This window comes from Hyperolius riggenbachi, chromosome 8 (assembly GCF_040937935.1).
Source record: "Hyperolius riggenbachi isolate aHypRig1 chromosome 8, aHypRig1.pri, whole genome shotgun sequence".
Taxonomy (NCBI): Eukaryota; Metazoa; Chordata; class Amphibia; order Anura; family Hyperoliidae; genus Hyperolius; species Hyperolius riggenbachi.
In genome coordinates this window covers 281,469,251-281,492,438 of record NC_090653.1, presented here as the reverse complement: position 1 = coordinate 281,492,438, position 23,188 = coordinate 281,469,251, and the positions used below count along the sequence as shown (strand labels likewise).

Genomic DNA, 23,188 nt, shown 5'->3' with positions numbered 1-23,188 from the left:
TCATTTCCCTATCCTGCCCTAAGGCTGCTTTCACAGTGAGAAGTTACAGGCTCATGTTACAGCAGCTTGTAACAGCAGCCTAACTCACAGTACTGAAAAATCACTGGGCACAGGTTCAGTTAGAGTGTACTGCATGAGTCCACTATTGTTCCTAGCTACATGGCTAATTAATATTCACTGCACAGTAGTGTTGTCCGGATCATGAACCATTAGGATCTTTGATCCTGATTTTTGTGAGTCGAATCATCAGGAAGCAGGGAGGATATGACATCACAATTGGCTTCATAGGAGACAGAAAAACATGGAGCCTGCCATGAGCTGTCAGGAGCATCATTCTCTGCAAATACTATATAAAAATTCTGTGAAATCCAAACGTGGACAGTGAAATGCATATGTAATGTAAGTACAGCCAATATTTAGCTACTGATATGTGTTTTTTTTCTCTGAGACCCGATACCTAACAGCTCCTCTTTAAAGTCATCAACATGTGAGTGTTCTATAGAAATTTTAATACATTTGTAATACAGTTTTACACTATGGAGGTTTGTTGGCTTTGTACTTTGCGGTGAAAGGTGAACCAGAATTACACTGCAAATCGGAAGATAAGGCTATTGGAGCGTCCGTAACAGGCAGAGGGAGGCCTTGAATGCCCCGCAGGCGTTGACGACCCATTCTAATCGAGGGTCACATCATAAGGGTGAGTGCTCCATCTGCTGGGTGTGGTGGAGGTGGCTCGCTTACACAAGGCATACCTGTTTTGTGGGTGCTTTCAAGATATCCTCCAGGGATTAACTACATCTGTCTTTGATTGGAACTGTTATTAGTGGGGTTATCTATTTTTACTTGAGCGCACAGAGTGAATAGAATTTGTTGCAAAAAAAGGAAGATAAGCGCACCGCGGCATGAACACTCTATTTTCTTGTTATTGAGCGCAGTGTTTATATTTATTGTCTCCATAAACCACAGGCCGATTCCCGATCAATTTCAGCATGGAATCTTTTGGGAATCGACCTAGTGACGCCACCTTGTCACCCCCATCGCTGTCCCTAGTGTAAAATGTGACGTCACACACCCGGCCACGTGCAATACGTCAGCAGTGTGGAGACAGTGGTGGACACCAATAGGTAAAGTATTCATCCATGGGCACATTTTACACAAGGGGGGACAGAGACGGGGGTTCTGAGGCGTTCTTTGCTCGTCCCGATATTGCAAAGCGTTACCGCCGTGCACCCAATCGAGCAAGTCGGCCCAAGATTTTGCAGCACGTCCAATCGATGCATGCGACGGGAAGGTGGCAGCCCCAGGACCGGCTAGGGTGGGTGGAGATTAGCAGGATGCCCGCGCATCCCCGCCTTAGCTACGGAGAACTGAGCAGAAAAAAAAGCCCGTTAATCACTTGTACAGCGCTGCGATCTACTGCAGCGCTGTACGGGGGACAGCTCTGTCACTGAGCTGTACCCAGGGGAGGCACACAAACTGATCCCTCTTGTAGGCTGATGTCTGTGAGAGGGATAAAAAATAGGACAATTTATGAAAAAAAGAAAAGTATAAATAAATAAAAATAAAAAAAAAATGGCAGCAGCCCACACTCAGCCAAATGGCTGATAAAATTATTTTGGACATTATGATCTCCGAAAGGTTGCTTGCAATTATCAATGATACTTTTGACTCTTTCATTAAAACATGGCAACCCTGGATGAATGCCTCCAGGCCTTCGCTCATACGCATTTGCTATATGAAATTGTACGACTATATACTTTCCTGACCTCTGCCTTACATGTCCTTATCATCATACATACCTGTACTGAGAGTTGACTGCATATGTAGTGACGTTACCTTTGTATGTTGTTATGTTTTGCATATCTTGAGATTAGCCTCATTTGGGGCATTATTACAAAGCTGTGCTGTTGATTTAAACTAAAAAACAAACAAAAACAACAACATACCAGCAGCAATCAGATGGGGGGGGGGGATGAGATTAATTTCTGTGCTAAGTTGTATGGCCGAGCAGCACACTGTTAAAGCTGCATAGTGCTAAATTGTAAAAAATGGCCTGGTCACTAGGGGGGTGTAAGCCTACAGTCCTCAAACGGTTAATGTGAGTGAATTGGATAGCAGCTATCCTTCCGTTAGTGGGCCCAAACAAACTTTTCTGATCGTTCGAAGAACCGTATAATGTCCGCCTTTACTCGCCATACCTCCATGCCTCTCTTCCATCCCAGGCCTGCGTGATTTACGCAGTAATAATGTATTCTATCCCCCACCCTGCGCATATTTCACTCCTGGAACATCACGCTATAAAACGGCCGCTCACTTACCGAGCTGGGTGACGGGGGAATATCTGGAAATCAAATGTTATTTCCGCGGATGACACTTCTCGCGCGTTTACGTGAAGATTTGCGCCCTCTTCGCCGCACGTAATTCTTCAATGTCCTTGAATTACGGCGGCGCTAAGTGGCAAGATAAAGAAGTCACCCGTGGAAATAGCTGAAGTAAAAAAATGGAACGGCGAAAGTCCGATCGGAGCCCTTGCGTCCGTCAATGTCAGACGATACGCGAAAAGAGTATTCGGCGCCGGAGAGCGGCTGGAAATCTGCCGCCGTCGCTGCAGCAGACGTTTCGTCTTAATGAGCGCTGCGGGGAAAGAACTCCTCACATCTTATCGTTCATACCTGGCGATTACGTTAATTTATTCTTAATGAAAACAGATACTTTTAATCCCGTGACAAGCCCAACATCTGTCTGCGATGATGTTTCCCGCCGCCCCGAGCTGCCGGTGATGGATGGATGAGAAGCCGGGCACCGCGAGGATGTATTCACGATCGGCGGCTGCCATTTTTCTCATTCATGCCTGGATTTTTACACCAGACGAAAAACCCAACTGCGTTATTTATACGTCCCCTGAAAACATGTTCTTTGCTCAGCCGTTCCCTAAATTACTGCCGTCCCCTTTAGGTGCCATCAAGCACTGGAAATGAGACGCGGGGAGAGGCTGGATCCGCCTTCGCCACGGAGTTTGGAGGAAGTTTGGGAATACAGAATAAGCAGAGTTATCCATCTTCCAGGGTTGGCTGTACCTTCTTCTGAGTTAGGCTCATGCAGCACTGGTGAGTGTGACATTTGGAGGCATTAAAGAACGAGGGACAGATATACTATCCCGGGGGAAAAAACTCACAGTAGATAAATACTGGTTCTACTTAAATAACATATGTCTTGTACTGTCCACATTTTAGTGAATGTTATATAGTACATAAAGAGAAAACTGTTCCAGGCATTTACCATCTTTACTGCCTGAAGCCAATCCTAATGTCATTTCCTCCCTTACTCCTCTGCCTGAAATGGTGTATGCAGAACTGCATGGTCATATCTAGTTTGCTTTGTAAACATTTGTGAGTAGAGATGGGCCGAACCTCCAATTTTAGGTTCGCGAACCTTCGCGGAAGGTTTGGTTCGCGGAAAAGTTTGCAAACCGCAATAGACTTCAATGGGGATGCGAACTTTGAAAAATAGAAAAAATTATGCTGGCCACAAAAGTGATGGAAAAGATGTTTCAGGGGGTCTAACACCTGGAGGGGGGCATGGCGGAGTGGGATACATGCCAAAAGTCCCGAGGAAAAATCTGGATTTGACGCAAAGCAGCGTTTTAAGGGCAGAAATCACATTGAATGCTAAATTGCAGGCCTAACGTGCTTTCAAACATCTTGCATGTGTATACATCAATCAGGGAGTGTAATTAGAGTTCTGCTTCACACTGACGCACCAAACTCACTGTGTAACGCACCGCAAACAGCTGTTTGCATAGTGACGGCCGTGCTGGACTGATGCGCAACATGGCCAGAGTGCAGACCGTGGCAGTTTTCCAGCCCATATAGTCGCCGGGCTGTGGTAGCTCAATGATAGAACAACAGTGACTGTCCAGCTGATCAAATTTGGTCTGTCCACAATGAAGCAACGACCTTATTATCTTCTTGTATGTAGGTAGGCATAGGTAGAAGTCCCAGTATAGGTAGGCATAGGTAGGTGCCCCAGTATAGGTAGGTAGGCATAGGTAGGTGCCTCAGTAGTTAGCTAGGCATAGGTAGGAGACCCAGTATAGGTAGGTAGGCATAGGTAGGAGTCCCAGTATAGGTAGGTAGGCATTGGTAGGTGCCTCAGTAGTTAGCTAGGCATAGGTAGGAGACTCAGTATAGGTAGGTAGGTAGGTTTAGGTAGGTGCCTCCGTAGTTAGCTAGGCATAGGTAGGAGACCCAGTATAGGTAGGTAGGCATAGGTAGGAGTCCCGGTATAGGTAGGTAGGCATAGGTAGGTGCCTCAGTAGTTAGCTAGGCATAGGTAGGAGACCCAGTATAGGTAGGTAGGAATAGGTAGGAGTCCCAGTATAGGTAGGTAGGCATAGGTAGGTGCCTCAGTAGTTAGCTAGGCATAGGTAGGAGACCCAGTATAGGTAGGTAGGCATAGGTAGGTATCCCAGTAGTTAGCTAGGCATAGGTAGGAGTCCCAGTATAGGTAGGTAGTCATAGGTAGGAGTCCCAGTATAGGTAGGTGCCTCAGTAGTTAGCTAGGCATAGGTAGGAGACCCAGTATAGGTAGGTAGGCTTAGGTAGCTGCCTCAGTAGTTAGCTAGGCATAGGTAGGAGACCCAGTATAGGTAGGTAGGCATAGGTAGGAGTCCCAGTATAGGTAGGTAGGCATAGGTAGGTGCCTCAGTAGTTAGCTAGGCATAGGTAGGAGTCCCAGTATAGGTAGGCAGGCATAGGTAGGTGCCTCAGTAGTTAGCTAGGCATAGGTAGGAGTCCCAGTATAGGTAGGTAGGAATAGGTAGGTGCCTCAGTAGTTAGCTAGGCATAGGTAAGAGACCCAGTATAGGTAGGTAGGCATAGGTAGGTCCCCTAGTATAGGTAGGTAGGTAGGTGTCCCCGTATAGGTAAGTAGGTGCCCCAGTAGTTAGCTAGGCATAGGTAGGAGACCCAGTATAGGTAGGTAGGCATAGGTAGGGGCCTCAGTAGTTAGCTAGGCATAGGTAGGAGTCCCAGTATAGGTAGGTAGGCATAGGTAGGTGCCTCAATAGTTAGCTAGGCATAGGTAGGAGACCCAGTATAGGTAGGTAGGCATAGGTAGGTGTCCCAGTAGTTAGCTAGGCATAGGTAGGAGACCCAGTATAGGTAGGTAGGCATAGGTAGGTGCCTCAGTAGTTAGCTAGGCATAGGTAGGAGACCCAGTATAGGTAGGTAGGCATAGGTAGGTCCCCTAGTATAGGTAGGTAGGTAGGTGTCCCTGTATAGGTAAGTAGGTGCCCCAGTAGTTAGCTAGGCATAGGTAGGAGTCCCAGTATAGGTAGATAGGCATAGGTAGGAGTCCCAGTATAGGTAGGTAGGCATAGGTAGGTGCCCTAGTATAGGTAGGTAGGTAGGGCCTGGCTGGCACAGTAATAACAATTACCAAGGTCCAGCTGCAACAGATAGGGCTGTATAATGTCAGTGAGCAACACACACGAAAAAAACACATCAGGAAAACATTAGAGCTCTCAAAAGAGCTGTTGATGGGTGCTATTTTAGCAATAACAATCAGCCAGGAACAAGCCAAGAGCCTAACTAATCTTTCCCTAGGAGAACAAGTCTGCAGCAGCTGTCCCTAGTCTGTCTCTAGCAGGCACACGAGTGAATGTCATGGTCAGCGAGCCTGCCTTATATAAGGGGGGATGGGGCTCCAGGGCTTAGTGTAGCCTTAATGGCTACAATGTGCCTGCTGACTGTGATGCAGAGGGTCAAAGTTGACCCTCATAGTGCATTATGGGGCGAATTGAACTGCCGCAAAAGTTCGCTTGGTCCAGGCGAACGCGAACCCCCAAAGTTCACCTGGAACCGTTCGCCGGCGAACCGTTCACTACATCTCTACTTGTGAGCAGAACATAGATTGGATTTAAGCAGCTTCTGCAGAGGGGTGGGATGATTTATCTTCTATTTCCCTTCAGCCTCGTATCACACTGAACTGCCCTCAGCCAATCAGCAAGGAGCAGAGATGTGGGAGGGGAAGAAGGCTATGTTTAGCTTTCCTCTCCCACACAATGTATGAGAAAAGAGCCAGGCTGACTAAGTTAAGATTCATTACAGCAGACACATTCATGATTATAGTGGAGTGCTGGCAATGCAGTGTCAGGTTGTAGACTACATAATAAACACAGAGCAGTGGGTAATAGGAATGTGGGTAATAGGAATTAGATTTCATGGCTGACAATACCACTTTAAAGTGTACCAGAGACAAGGCAGTATAAAAGATTTATACATACCTGGGGTTTCCTTCAGCCACATGTGCATGGATCGCTCCCATGCCGTCGTCCTCAGTCTTCTCCGTCTTCTGCACCAGGTCCCGTAAGTTTAGGCAGCCGCGGCCAGTCTGAGCAAGCGCAGTGCGCTCCCTCTTGCAGAGAATAGTACTGTGCTTGCGCAGACTGCCCAAACTTACGGGACCTGGTGCAGAAGACAGAGAAGACGGAGGACGGCGATGTGGGATGGATCTGTGCAGATGGGGCTGGAGGTATCCCAAGGTATGTATAAATCTTTTATGTTACCTCGTCTCTGGTTTCCTGAACTGGGGTTACAAAAAAATGACAGAAGCCAATGGCAGTGCTTCCTCCAGAAACTACTAACTGCGCAAGCACAAAAAAAAGAGTGCAGCTCAAAACTCGTGCCTGTGCACTTTAGAATAGCTCTGCACAGATTCGAGGAATTTCTGGGAGGTGCGGGAGCTACAGAGACAGAGGACAGGGAATGGGTGGGGCCCCGACGGAAACGAGCACTGCCAGGATACTTCTTAAACTGCAATCTAGCCCACCATGGGCTTCATGTAATAGATTTTGCTCCAGTTCAGGGGTACTGTAATCCCACTTAGACTTACTGGTAGACTGTATTTCTTCAAGCCACCAGGATGGCAGACGGTGAGAGCACAGAGGCTCCTCCCTATCAGTAAAGACAGGCTAGTTAGCATGCACAAGTGATAGGCTCCCCATATATACTGTAGGTACCACCTCCTAAGCCCTCAGATATCAGAAGTACTCCAAAGAGAGAAGTGCAATAAGAAGACCCCAGCCAAGAAACTATGAAATAGGCTAGGGAAACAGAGACGCCTTCCTGAAGGACTCGTACTATCTACACGCAAAACTTACTCTTCAGTGGACCTCCAGGACGACCAACGCATGCCGCACCTTTGCCGCCAACATGTTTAAAATTCCTGTGTCGCCCATTGACTTACATTACTTCTTCCACCATGGAAGTCTGACGGTAACGCCTTGTTGACTTTTCGACGACTCGGGCCCCGTTGCATTGCCGTTGCATTACCCTGTGGTAAGACAGAGTATTGCAGCGCAGATTTGCAAGGCACGAGTGAAAGGGGCGTTAGGGGTAAAAAGCTTGGAACACAAACCAGTTAATGGTATCTCTACACCCAGAAATACTACACCATATTGAGGCTGCTTGTATTCTGGTTTCCTCCTTTTCTTTCTGTTTACTGCAGTTCAACACCTGGATTTCATCCACTGGACACCCTACACTTTACTGAGAGGAGGTAAATGGAGAGCAGGTAAGTGTACTATATCCAAGAGAGGAGGAAGCAGGTGGAAATGAGAAGTGCTTTTGGCAGCAGCTTACACGAGGAAGAAGGAAGCGAAGTGCAGCTCAACAGATGTCTCAGGCAACAAAAGTCTGAGAACATAGCAAACTTGTCCAGTGGACAACAGCAGACTGCAGGTAGTGACTGTGGTACTTATACACAGCAGAGATTCCCCCACTCACACACAGACTGACACCTTAGGTCTCCTCTGGCTATTACTGCTGTCTGTGAATAAACTTGAGAGAATTCCTCTACAGGTTTTGTGGTTTCAGCCAGATGGGGAAGTGAGGGAAGTCTAACAGAGAGAAAGACAGCAATAAAGTCCTGAGAGACGTCCTTACTCATCCCCACGTTGTCCTAAAGCAAGGATGTCAAACTCAAATACAAAGTGGGCTGAAACTGTACACTGAAGCTGACCAACCTCAATGTCCAGTGGCAACCTCCCTCCCTTATACAGTTCCCTGGTGTCTAATGCCCATCTTCCCTCCCCTTTATACAGTTCCCTGGTGTCTAGTGGTCCTCCCTCTCTCGCCTATACCGTTCCCTGGTGTCTAATGGACCCTCTCCCTCCCCTATACAGTTTCCTGGTGTCTAGTGCCCCCCCTCCCTTCCCTATATATAGTTCCCTGGTATCTAGTGACCACCTCCCTCCCTCCCCTATACAGCTTTCCTGGTGATCTAACCAAACATATGCATATTGCGGAAACAACCTGGGGCCGAATTTGATGGCTCTGCAGGCCAGACCCATCTCATATCTAGAGCACCGTACTGCGGACTCTCTGTCCCCGTCTGGCACTTCCTGAAGCAGAGTCTCTCCATCCTCTGCAGCCTCATTAGCAGTACTGAGAAGGAATGGCGGGTGTCTGATGACAGGAAACAATCAGAGGACTCTTGTAGAGGACACAGAAATAAACAAACTCTCCATAATTAGGAAGCAGCATAAAGACATTTAGTAAAATAGGATGATCATGGTGATGGGACGGCCGACAATCAGCCGGCGGCTGTTCAGACGTCTTCAGGAGAACGCTGCTGTAATCAGGAGCTTCTCAGACACAGCGCCGGGGCAGCACGCAAATAACGGCTTATTTCCAGCTAGAGAAAGGACACTTCGCAAAACAGACCTTCTCTGATCTACAGCATGCCCAACTTCAGCTACCGAGACAGGACCGTATTATACAGAAGAATGTAGCACTTCTCCTGAATATAGAGGGCTTCCTGCTTCTGCATGCATGGGAACTGCCTGCCTAGCAATATGGAGTCTTTCTTCTGGATACACACACTGCTAGCCTAGCAATATGAAGTCTTTCTTCTGGATACACAGACTGCTAGCCTAGCAATATGGAGTCTCTCTTCTGGATACACAGACTGCTAGCCTAGCAATATGGAGTCTTTCTTCTGGATACACACACTGCTAGCCTAGCAATATGAAGTCTTTCTTCTGGATACACACACACTGCTGGCCTAGCAATATGGAGTCTTTCTTCTGGATACACACACTGCTAGCCTAGCAATATGGAGTCTCTCTTCTGGATACACAGACTGCTAGCCTAGCAATGTGGAGTCTTTCTTCTGGATACACCAACTGCTGGCCTAGCAATATGGAATCTATCTTCTGGATACACAGACTGCTAGCCTAGCATTTCATCTGAATACGCAGGCTGCCAGCTAATCAATATGGAGTCCTACTTCTGCGTACACAGACTGCTAGCCTAGTAATATGTACGGTTTCTTCTGGATATACAGACTGCTAGCCTAGCTATTTGGAGTCTTTCTTCTTAATATGCATACTGTTAGCCTGGCAAAATGTAGTCTTTCTTCTGGATACACAATGGGAGAGTAATAGGAGTCTAAAACAATTAGAATAGTACAAAAACTGTGGAAAAAGAGTTACTTTCAGTCACTTACCTCATAAAAAATCAGTTTAGAATAGAAATATTTTAATGGCACATAACTTAATAATAGTTTAGAAGCCATTAAAAACTTCATATTCCAAACCCAGATCTTACTTTTTATGAGGTAATTGTCTAAGCTAGTTTATGGGTGAGTCCTATTATACTGCATTTGTTACATTATTGGCAATGGACTGCTAGATGATCCCACCCTATTCCTTTTTCTCTTCTTGTCCTAACATTCCAGCTGGCCAACTGGAGATGGTCTTTCTCTACAGGTGGTTTATGTTTCTTACTACTTTCAGCAACCAACCCATTTGAGTAGTTGCAAATTGTATTAATCTATAGAGCTAACTGCTAACCTAGAGGGCGGCTCCTGCTTCCCTTGAGGTTTAGTAGATTTTGGATACACAGACTACAAGCCGAACTATATGTAGTATTTCCTCTGGATACACAGACTGCAAGCCTAATTATATGTAGCATGTCCTCTGGATACACAGCCTGCAATCCTAACTATATGTAGTATTTCCTCTGGATACACAGACTGCAAGCCTAAATATATGTAGTATTTCCTCTGGATACACAGCCTGCAATCCTAACTATATGTAGTATTTCCTCTGGATACACAGACTACAAGCCTAACTATGTAGTATTTCCTCTGGATACACAGACTGCAATCCTAACTATATGTAGTATTTCCTCTGGATACACAGACTGCAATCCTAACTATATGTAGTATTTCCTCTGGATACACAGACTACAAGCCTAACTATATGTAGTATTTCCTTTGAATACAAAGACTGCAAGCCTAGCTATATGTAGCATGTCCTCTTGATACACAGCCTGCAAGCCGAACTATATGTAGTATTTCCTCTGGATACACATAATGCAAACCTAGCTAAATGTAGTATTTCCTCCGGATACACAGACTGCAAGCCTAGCTATATGTAGCATGTCCTCTGGATACACAGACTGCAAGCCTAGCTATATAGTATTTTCTCTGGATACACAGACTGCAAGCCTATCTATATGTAGTATTTCCTCCGGATACACAGACTGCAAGCCTAGCTATATGTAGTATTTCCTCTGGATACACAGACTGCAAGCCTAACTATGTTGTATTTCCTCTGGATACACAGACTACAAGCCTAACTATATGTAGTATTTCCTCTGGATACACAGACTGCAAGCCTAGCTATATAGTATTTTCTCTGGATACACAGACTGCAAGCCTATCTATATGTAGTATTTCCTCCGGATACACAGACTGCAAGCCTAACTAAATGTAGTATTTCCTCCGGATACACAGACAGCAAGCCTAGCTATATGTAGTATTTCCTCTGGATACACAGACTGCAAGCCTAACTAAATGTAGTATTTCCTCCGGATACACAGACAGCAAGCCTAGCTATATGTAGCATGTCCTCTGGATACACAGACTGCAAGCCTAGCTACATAGTATTTTCTCTGGATACACAGACTGCAAGCCTATCTATATGTAGTATTTCCTCCGGATACACAGACTGCAAGCCTAACTATATGTAGTATTTCCTCTGGATACACAGACTGCAAGCCTAGCTATATGTAGTATTTCCTCTGGATACACAGACTGCAAGCCTAACTATGTTGTATTTCATCTGGAAACACAGACTGCAAGCCTAACTAAATGTAGTATTTCCTCCGGATACACAGACAGCAAGCCTAGCTATATGTAGCATGTCCTCTGGATACACAGACTGCAAGCCTAGCTACATAGTATTTTCTCTGGATACACAGACTGCAAGCCTATCTATATGTAGTATTTCCTCCGGATACACAGACTGCAAGCCTAACTATATGTAGTATTTCCTCTGGATACACAGACTGCAAGCCTAGCTATATGTAGTATTTCCTCTGGATACACAGACTGCAAGCCTAACTATGTTGTATTTCATCTGGAAACACAGACTGCAAGCCTAACTATGTAGTATTTCCTCTGGATACACAGACTGCAAGCCTAGCTATATGTAGTATTTCCTCTGGATACACAGACTGCAAGCCTAGCTATATGTAGTATTTCCTCTGGATACACAGACTGCAAGCCTAGCTATATGTAGCATGTCCTCTGGATACACAGACTGCAAGCCTAGCTATATAGTATTTTCTCTGGATACACAGACTGCAAGCCTATCTATATGTAGTATTTCCTCTGGATACACAGACTGCAAGCCTAACTATGTTGTATTTCCTCTGGATACACAGACTGCAAGCCTAGCTATATGTAGTATTTCCTCTGGATACACAGACTACAGGCCTAACTATATGTAGTATTTCCTCTGGATACACAGACTACAAGCCTAACTATATGTAGTATTTCATCTGGAAACACAGACTGCAAGCCTAGCTATATGTAGTATTTCCTCTGGATACACAGACTGCAAGCCTAACTATGTTGTATTTCCTCTGGATACACAGACTGCAAGCCTAACTATATGTAGTATTTCATCTGGAAACACAGACTGCAAGCCTAGCTATATGTAGTATTTCCTCTGGATACACAGACTGCAAGCCTAACTATGTTGTATTTCCTCTGGATACACAGACTACAAGCCTAACTATATGTAGTATTTCCTCTGGATACACAGACTGCTTATTTTTCTTCTGGTTCCACAGACTGCTAACCTGGCAACCTAGCAATATATAGTCACAGACATACTGCTAACCTTTAAATATGCAATAGTCTTTCTTCTGGATAAGCAGACTGCAAACCTAGAAATATGCAACCTTTCTTCTGCAAGATGGAATCTGTAATAACATTCCTGAAATACAGATTATCCTGACGAGTTCAGCATTGGCAGTGCTATGAAGGGGCTTCTCCCTTCAGCTGGTATAATCGTATTACCTAAAACTTCACCAAACATCTTCACGTCCCTCAGCGCCCTCTGGGTACGTCCTGCCTTAACCCCAGCTTATCTGTTACCATGACAACCTGCCAGCTGAGCGAAACAGGAAACCGCTTATCCGGGTGTTGTGACAAACTGGCAGAAGAATCCTTCACAGGAGAGCGAACGGCGACTCCCACCCACGGCTCCCGCTACCAGCAAACTTCATCTCACTGCGAGACTTCATTATGCTAAACCCCGCTAAATCTTACTTACTCTTCCAGAATACGTGCAGCTTCCCATAATCTCCATATCGCTTTATAACGCTTCATAAAGTTTAACGTCAAATTCAAAACCAGCAGAAGTTTTCAATAAACAGAAATGAGAGAGAGCCAGGAGGACCGACCACGGCACACCAACACCGCGGGATGTCACGGCAATAAGACGCTGGCGCCTCGGGGTCCCCCACCAATGACACAGTGACATCTGAGGGTCTAGGACAATGACACACACGGACACCTTAAACTCGTAAAGGAATACTTAAAGAGGAACTGTTGCGAAAATCTTAAAATTTAAAACACATACAAATAAGAAGTACATTTCTTCCAGAGTGAAATGAGCCATATGTTGCTTTCACTTACAGTAGGCAGTAGAAATCTGACATTACCGACAGATTTTGGGCTAGTCCATCTCTTTATGGGGGATTCTCAGCATGGCCTTTAGCCTCTATATTAAAACCCCTGTGTCCCTGCGTACTGCTGTCTCTGTGTAGCTGGGTCCATGCTTTTTGCTACTGCGCATGTGTGCAGCACGGACTTGGATAACAGTTGGGACTGGAGGATGGGGGAGGGCGGGTGCGCACAAGAGGTGGACGTGCGTGCATGCGCACAGTTAAAAAAAAAACAGACCTAGAGCCCGTTTTGGAAGGGCTTGGGTCTACTGGTTCTTTATAAAGACTCTTCCTGAAAGAGATTAATACAAAGATGCTGACCAGCCTCCGTGCTGCACACTATTGTGGCAGTTGGACAGAGCAACTGCCATTCACTAAGTGCTTTTAAAAATAAAGAAAACCCTGAGAACCCCCCCATGAGAAGATGGGCTAGTCCAAAACCTAATGTCACATTTCTACTACTTACTGTAAGTGAGAGCAACATAGGAGAAAAGTAATTTATGGCTCATTTTACTCTGGGAGAAATGTACTTCTTATTTGTATGTGTTTTAAATGTTAAGATTTTTGTGACAGTTCCTCTTTAAGGCTGAAAAAAGGACATTGTGGGCACAATACTAGTCCCCCTGGACTAATATTGTGCCCACAATGTCCTCCTGGTATCCTCCAGCCAGCAGAGGTAACCCCCGCAAAGTTGGCCAGTCGTTGCCAGCCGGCGGCCACTGCACATGCTGCGTGCACCCTTATCGCGCTCCTATGGCCGGGAGCATTTTGCGCAAGTGCAGTACACAGAAATTGCTACTGTGCATGCGCAGAACCCTCCCGGCCATGAGAGAGCGATCAAAGGCCGTGCATGCGCAGTAGCAGCCGGCTGGCGGCGACTGGCCAGCTTTGTGGGAGTCAACTCTATGGCTGTAATTTGCTTATTAGTGATGTTTACTATATTCCTGACAAGCTACTGACAAGACAGAAGCTGTCACTTCCATCCTTAAAAATTAACTCTTTCAGGCAGCAAAATAAAACAAGTAAAACAGCCTGGTTATTAATATGTTTAGTACTGTACATACACATGTTTATCTTATCATGTCACATGTCGTCTCGGGTACACTAAGTATTCCTTTAAGGACCAAGACAATTTTCAAACTTCTGCAATGCCTTTGCTTAAAGGATACCTGAGGTGACATGTGACATGATGAGAGAGACATGGGCATGTATAGTGCCAGGCACACAGATAACTAGGCTGTGTTCCTTTTTTTCTTTATCTGCATGAAAGAGTTAAATATCAGGTATGCTAGTGGCAGTTTCTGGGTCAGACTAGAGTGTGACCATCACTCTCAAGAAATTATAATTATAAAACGTTACTAGCAGAAAATCTAGGACAAGATAAACTTGTCCAACCCGAGAGCATATTGGCACCAATAGAGGGAGTAGCAGGAGGGGGCTCTCTACTTTAGTCTGTCATGTGTTATGGCATCCTGACAACTACAGTAGTTTCCGACAGACCAGAACTTACCGAACAATCTCTCTTGGCTTTACCGCATGCTCTAATCTTTGTGAATTGACATTTACTGACATCTGTAGAGGTATTTACTGCACAAGTCGGTAATTTACCTCCCTGCTCGGTAATTTCAGCTCGCCATGCAGTAGCAGCCTTTATGAATTTATATTTTACTAAAGGTGGCCACTACCGGTCCAATTTCTAGCAAAAACTTGTTTGAGCAATCAGATAATTCCGATCAGATGTGATTGGTTGTAAATAATTTGTTGATGGTTACAATCGATGACGAACGATTATGAAAACAGTTGTTCAATTTGATTTTCGTTGGACCAAAATTTGTACTTTCTTGGTGGTTGTGAAAGATAGGAAGCAAAGCCTGGTTTGTTGGTGGTGTAGTGAACGATGTATTACGATATTTCACTTCTGATCTGAATTATCTGATCGCTGAAATGATTTTTCGTTAGAAATTGGATTGTTAGTGGCCACCTGAAAGGTGGTCACACACGATACAATAAAATGATCCGATTTTACGGCAATTCGATAAAAACGATCAGATCTCCCGAAAAAAAATTTTCATTCAACTAAAAAATCCGATCAGATTTCCCAATTTTTTTTTTTTATTTCTATCGATCCGGAATGCTGGAAATTTTTTTCAATTTTTCTAAAGATTGTATGGTGTGTTTTAGATTGACAATTTATTAATATACACACCCTAGCAATTTTCTCAGAGTTTCCAATCGCTCTTATCATAATTGGGGGACAATTGAACATATGTGTGTGGTACATTGGTCAGATTTTTGAAATGCTACAGTCAGAAAAATGTATTGCAATTCTTGAATTAAACAGCTATTTAAAAAATTGTATGGTGTGTGGCCACCTTTAAAGGACAACTGTAGCCAGAAGACTATGGAGGCTGCCATATTTATTTCTTTTTAAACAATACCAGTTGCCTGGAAGCCCTGCTGATCTATTTGGCTGCAGTAGTGTTGGAATCACATCAGAAACAAGCATGCAGCTAATCTTGTCAGTTCTGACAATAATGTCAGAAACACCTGATCTGCTGTATGCTTGTTCAGGGGCTGTGGCTAAAAGAATTAGAGGCAGAGGATCAGCCGGGCAGCTAGGAAACTGGTATTGATTATAAGGAAATAAATATGGCAGCCTCCATATGCCTCTCACTTCAGTTGTCCTTTAAGGTTTGGTAACATCAGCTGTTTATTGCTTTATGAATTGAAGCCTAGGTGTGATGTTTGTTGACACTCACTGGCTCCGCCTCCTGCGCAGCGGGTCCACCAGACGCAGCGTGTCCCGGATCACGGCGATCTTCACCTCCTCGTCCACGGGGCTCGGCACGTTCTGGAAGACACCGGGAAGAAGCTGCGGAGCGGAAGGGAGACACATTGTTGCACCATATTGTGTCATCACACAGCGCATTAGCATACCTAATTAGACACAATTTATTAGCGTCGCAGTGGCTGTTTGCTGTGTTAGTTACACAGAGCCCGCAAGCCATTTCACGATAAATCCCGCTTATTAATATTACAGCTGTAATGACAACACTCTGCAATATCTAAACGATTCCACCTCAGAAACCACTGCCAGACACAAATTAATGCAAACAAACATCAGAATTATAAAGAGGTTCCAGCCGGTACATTACCGGGGTCCCCCCGGCAAAACAAAACCACAACAAACACCCCCCCCCCCCGTCGGGGGATCCCATCTCATGTGACAGCACAGCTTCTTATAAAGTAACGTTATTATATCATAGTTTCCGATGACACTGGCTCTCTCTAAAGGTGGCCACAAATGTTCCAATTTCTATCGAAAAATCGTTTGAGTGATCAGAAATTCTGATTGGAAGTGAAATCGTTCACTACACCATCAATGAACCAATCTTTGCTTCCTATTTATCTCAACCAACAAGAAAATCCAAATTTTGGTTTAGACAAAAATTCAATCGGACGATTGTTTTTTTTTATAATCGTTCGTAATCATTTGTGCCCATCAACAGAGATTATTTACAACCAATCCGATCCGAATTTCTGATCGCTCGAACGATTTTTGGCTAGAAATTGGACCGTTAGTGGCCACCTTTACTAAATGTAAAAAAACTCTCCTGTATGTCCGTAGCAACAGAGATCAGTTTAAAGGCACAATCTTTATCCCTTAAAGGAGTAATCGGAAAATGTAATAAAATAAGTGGCATTTACCGGGGGCTTCCTCCAGCCCCGAGCTCCCAGCATGTCCCTCGCTGCAGCTCTCCCCACAGCTGTTCGCTGCAGGTCTGTCCCGGTCCCGGCGATGACGTCAGGGCGACCTCCAGGCCTGCATAGTCCGCTCCGGCCCATGTGGCAGTGATTCCGCTCGCGCAGGCGCAGTACAGAGCGACCTCCAGGTCGCCCTGACGTCATCGACGGGGACCGGGACGGAGCTGCTGCGAACGGCTGAAGGGAGAGCTGCGGCGAGGGACATGCTGGGAGCTTGGGGCTGGAGGAAGCCCCGGTAAGTACCACTTATTTTATTACAATTTCCCTGATGACATCTCTCGACTTGGCGGCCGATCAACCATCCAATTCGATAATTATAATTGAAATCTAATGAAAATTGGTGCTGCCACGAGTATGCCCTGTATCGATCGGATATGCTGTAACAAGTCGGGCTGTCGTGGTCGATCCTGTGCACGGCGGTAATAGGGAGCAATATCGGGATGAGCGACAAACGGAACCCACGCCGCTGCCCCCTCCCCCCCCCCCAATGTCAAATGTACCCCCGGCACCCAGTGCAGTATACTTTACCTGTCAGCGTCCGACGCTGGTTCGGAGGCTCCGCCTATAATCCGCATACACGCGCCCCACGTGGCTGCCAGCGTATACACCTGTGTGACGGCAAAGCGCCGGATGCCGCGTCACAAAGCCGATTCCCAAGTGATTTCATGCTGAATTCGATCAGGAATCACCCTGCGGTGTATGGACAGCTGGCAGACCAGATTCGATCAGAGAGAGATCTGTCTCTTGGTCGATCTGCCCATAAATCGTCTAATGTATGGGTAACTTTACTTTTGTAGCTGGCTTTCTGGCTCTCCCTGAAGTCTGCACATGTAGAAGGGCAGATATTTCCCCACACTGCAATCCTTCTGATAGACAGAATACCCAGACACCTTCTGGTGACCCAGAACCACTAGGCAAGTATAAGGCCAAAAAGCCTTACAAAAAAGCAATGCTTAATATGATTTTGAAGCTAGAAGAAAAAGGTGAAGAAAAATAAGTTATTGGCGATGATTCAGGATTAAAAGATACCCGAGGTGATATGTGACATGATAAGATAGACATGGGTATGTACAGTGCCTAGCACACAAATAACTAGGCTGTGTTCCTTTTTTTCTTTCTCTGTCTGAAAGAGTTACATATCAGGTATGTAAGTGGCTGACTCAGTCCTGACTCAGACAGGAAGTGACTACAGTGTGACCCTCACTGATAATAAATTCCAACTATAAAACATTTTCCTAGAAGAAGATGGCTTCTTAGAGCAATAGATAAAAGGGGGAATTTCTTATCAGTGAGGGTCACACTGCAGTCACTTCCTGTCTGAGTCAGGACTGAGCCAGCCACTTACATACCTGATATTTAACTCTTTCAGGCAGAGAAAGAAAAAAGGAACACCGCCTAGTTATTTGTGTGCTAGGCACTATACATACCCATGTCTATCTCATCATGTCACATGTCACTTCGGGTATCCTTTAAGTGAGCAACTGTGATTTCCCATGAAGCATCACTCCTGAATATGCAAATAATCTCTTTATATCCCTGAACGCCAGGCTCACATCCAGAACCGCTGGTGTATAGCGAGCGTATAGCTTATATTCGGATTTGAGCAGCCCTAATAGGGAAATCGCAAAACGCTTGAAAAAGCGCTGTGTATGGCGATTTCCCCAGCGCTTTTAAGAATAAATACATTGTATTTATTCATTTCCGGGTGAAAGATTTCACTTCCTGGCTTGTGTCAGGAAATAAAAAAACAAATCTCTCTGCAAAATCACGTAGAAAAGCGCTTTTACAAAAAATCGTAGCACGCTGGTAAGCGCTGGGAGGCGCTAAAAAAAAAAAAATCGCTTGTCGCTGTCGTCAGCGATTGCAATTTTAGATGTGAACAAGGCCTTAGGGATGATCAATGAGAGGCACATTTTTATTCATTTATTGCTTTTTAGTAGGAGGGCCTTTCGGTCTCTTTTAACCCCTCATACTTTCCTAACGGTTCTGCGCCACTATGAGCTGTCTGAAGCACTGGTCCAAGCCCTGTCCCATAGAGCCATATCAATCCCCGCCATGCACTGATGAGAACCAGAAAGTCCGAAACAGACTCTCTGCATATTGGGTTGGTGTAGCTCTGTAACATGTATAAACTATAGGCTTGCGATGAGTCAGCGGTTCTGGGTGTCAGCCTGATTTTCAGGGGTATAGAGATGCTATCTGCATATTCACGAGTGATGCATCATGGGAAAACAGCGGACCTGAACTCAAAACTTCCGCCCTGCTCTAAAAGATAACCAACAGCAGAATAACGTTTAGGCTGCTTACACACTAAGACATTACAGGCGCACGTTAGTGCGCCTGTAACGCTCCCCCAACGCACAGCAATGTAACACAAGTGGGCTGTTCACACAGCCCAGGTTGCGTTACATGTAACGCTGCACGTTCTGCCGAAAGTGCAGCATGCTACGGCGTTAGAGCGGCTATAGCCGCGTTAGACTGTTTGCACATGCTCAGTGGGGGGCGGAGAGGAGGCGGGGAGAGCCAGCTACAGTAGCCGCGCACATGGCTACTTAATATGCACTGCACTGGCGGCAGCTGATTGGCCGGCGGGACCACGTGATGCGGAGTGTCTCGCTCCGCATCACGTGGTCCCGCCGGCCAATCAGCGCCACTCTGGGAGGGCTTATAGGGATAGAGCCGCCTAACGCGGCTCACTCTACCGTCCTCTCCCGCACTACCATACGTTGCATTAGGTGCACGTTATGCGACCTTAACGTAGCACCTAACGCAACGTCTTGGTGTGCAAGTAGCCTTAAGGAAAAACATTTCTTTGTTACATCTGATACAAATTTGCAGTGTGTCTACTTCCTGCTTTTATGGAAGCAGACATATTGTTAACATCCTGTGGTTATAAATTAGCTGGTATACCAAGGCAGCCAGCTGACACAGCTGAGAGATCAAGTTACAGTTGTGATTAGTCACTGATGAAGGGGAAGTAGACAGGATAAACTCTCTAAATACATACAGGGTGTATTTCTCCGTGTTTTCCTTCTGTCCTGTGCAAGAGTTCAGGTCCACCTAAAGCTGATTTATCACAAATTATTTCTGTTTTAAGAGGGCAGCTTCTACTCTCTGATACATAGCTGACTATTGTTTGGTAAAACCTAATTTAGCATCTGAAAGACAGTAGTAATATATGGAGAGTCTTTGAAACTGGTGAACAAAGCTAAAACTTTTGTTTTAGCAGTCAGGATGCTACCACCAATGTATGTCGTCATAGTTATGGTAACACTCACAGTCAAAAAGTGACCCCTATCCTAGTTTGTTGTCATGGTTACAGGAGTAGTTTCAGACAACAAGTAACACTATACCCAGTATGTTGTCATGGTTACAGTAACATTCTTATTCAGCTACATTCTCCTTAAGGTAGCCATACACTGGTCGATTTGCCATCAGATTCGACCAACAGATAGATCCCTCTCTGATGGAATCTGATCAGAGAGGGATCGTATGGCTGCCTTTACTGCAAACAGATTGTGAATCGATTTCAGCATGAAACCGATCACGATCTGTGGAGCTACCGACCCCCCTCCGCATATATTACCTGTTCAAGCCGGCGTGAGTCCCCTGGGCCCCGCTGTCTTCTTCTCCGCTCCGGCTCCAGACCGTTCCTGCAGCTACTGAACTTCCTGTCCAGGGGAAGTTTAAACAGTAGAGGGCGTTCTACTGTTTAAACTTCCTGCCGGGACAGGAAGTTCTGTGTAGCTGCAGCCGGTCTGGAACCCAGCGCGGAAAGAAGACAGCGGTGACTCGCGCCGGCCGGAACAGGTAATGTATACCCGCTGTATTGCGTCGGTCGCCGGGCATTCGAACGCCGCTATCGACGCACTCCCGACCCGCCGGCTATCGAGAAAAATCTTCCGCACAGACGGATCAACGGGAACGATTGATTTCGGACGGAAATCGATCGTTCTGTCAGCGGTGTGCGCGGCGATTTCACAGCCGATTTGATCACTGTGATCGAATCGGCTGTATATCGGCAGGAAAATCGTTAGGTGTATGGGCCCCTTAACTCTTGTTGTTATGGTTGCAGTAATACCCTCAAAAAGAAGTAACACCCTCCCCAGTTTGTTGTCATGGTTACAGCAACATGTTCAGTTAGGAAGTGATCCCCCAATGTAGTCATGGTTACAGTAACTGTCACAGCTTACCTCTTGCTCATGCTCAATCTTCATGCTGGGGTTGGCATTCACCTCAAGCAGAACTGGCTTCAGGTTCCGCAGCAGAAGGATGTCAAATCCTAAAATCTGAGGGAGAGGCAGTGAACAGCATGTAATCTGCAGATAGACTCACTATTGTCCAATCACGATGCTACACACTCAGATAGACTCACTATCGTCCAATCACGATGCTACACACTCAGATAGACTCGCTATCGTCCAATCACGATGCTACACACTCAGATAGACTCGCTATCGTCCAATCACGATGCTACACACTCAGATAGACTCGCTATCATCCAATCACGATGCTACACACTCAGATAGACTCGCTATCGTCCAATCACGATGCTACACACTCAGATAGACTCACTATTGTCCAATCACGATGCTACACACTCAGATAGACTCGCTATCGTCCAATCACGATGCTACACACTCAGATAGACTCGCTATCGTCCAATCACGATGCTACACACTCAGATAGACTCGCTATCGTCCAATCACGATGCTACACACTCAGATAGACTCGCTATCGTCCAATCACGATGCTACACACTCAGATAGACTCGCTATCGTCCAATCACGATGCTACACACTCAGATAGACTCGCTATCGTCCAATCACGATGCTACACACTCAGATAGACTCGCTATCGTCCAATCACGATGCTACACACTCAGATAGACTCGCTATCGTCCAATCACGATGCTACACACTCAGATAGACTCGCTATCGTCCAATCACGATGCTACACACTCAGATAGACTCGCTATCGTCCAATCACGATGCTACACACTCAGATAGACTCGCTATCTTCCAATCACGATGCTACACACTCAGATAGACTCGCTATCATCCAATCACGATGCTACACACTCAGATAGACTCGCTATCATCCAATCACGATGCTACACACTCAGATAGACTCGCTATCATCCAATCACGATGCTACACACTCAGATAGACTCGCTATCATCCAATCACGATGCTACACACTCAGATAGACTCGCTATCATCCAATCACGATGCTACACACTCAGATAGACTCGCTATCATCCAATCACGATGCTACACACACTCAGACTCACTATCATCCAATCATAATGCTGCACACACTCAGACTCACTATCATCCAATCATAATGCTGCACACACTCAGATTCACTATCATCCAATCACGATGCTACACACACTCAGATAGACACGCTATCATCCAATCATGAAGCTAGACACTCAGATAGACTTTCTATACACCAATCACAATGCTACACACTAAGATAGACTCGCTATCCATCAATCACAATACTTTTCCCCAATGTAAACGTCGTCCATGATGCCTAACCTCCCCAATGTAAAAGGCTTCCATGATGCCTAACCCTAACCTCCCCAATATAAAAGTCTCCCATGGTGCCTAACCCTAACCTCCCCGATGTAACAAAGTCTTCCATGATGCCTAACCCTAACCTCCCCAATGTAAAAGTTTTCCATGATGCCTAACCCTAACCTCCCCAATGTAAAAGTCTTCCATGATACCTAACCCTAACCTCCCCAATGTAAAAGTCTCCCATGGTGCCTAACCCTAACCTCCCCAATGTAAAAGTCTTTCATGGTGCCTAACCCTAACCTTCCCAATGTAAAAGTCTTCCATGGTGCCTAACCCTAACCTTCCCAATGTAAAAGTCTCCCATGGTGCCTAACCCTAACCTCCCCGATGTAAAAGTCTTCCATGGTGCCTAACCCTAACCTCCCCTATGTAAAAGTCTTCCATGATACCTAACCCTAACCTCCCCAATGTATAAGTCTTCCATGGTGCCTAACCCTAACCTCCCCAATGTATAAGTCTTCCATGGTGCCTAACCCTAACCTCCCCAATGTAAAAGTCTTCCATGGTGCCTAACCCTAACCTTCCCAATGTAAAAGTCTTCCATGGTGCCTAACCCTAACCTCCCCAATGTAAAAGTCTCCCATGGTGCCTAACCCTAACCTCCCCGATGTAAAAGTCTTCCATGATGCCTAACCCTAACCTCCCCTATGTAAAAGTCTTCCATGATACCTAACCCTAACCTCCCCAATGTATAAGTCTTCCATGGTGCCTAACCCTAACCTCCCCAATGTATAAGTCTTCCATGGTGCCTAACCCTAACCTCCCCAATGTATAAGTCTTCCATGGTGCCTAACCCTAACCTCCCCAATG

General features: G+C 45.6%; 1 protein-coding gene across 4 annotated transcripts in view; it reads right to left on the bottom strand.

Moving 5' to 3' along the window:
• Positions 1–23,188, bottom strand: part of TTLL11 (tubulin tyrosine ligase like 11) — a 120,888-nt gene that overhangs the window by 45,523 nt on the left and 52,177 nt on the right. For all 4 annotated transcript variants that reach the window (XM_068249018.1, XM_068249020.1, XM_068249021.1 and 1 more), the window contains exons 5-6: positions 20,984–21,079; positions 15,785–15,897 (exon numbers count right to left, since the gene is read on the bottom strand). In XM_068249018.1, coding sequence (XP_068105119.1) covers positions 15,785–15,897; positions 20,984–21,079 — 209 coding nt within the window. The remainder of the gene's footprint in view (positions 1–15,784; positions 15,898–20,983; positions 21,080–23,188) is intronic.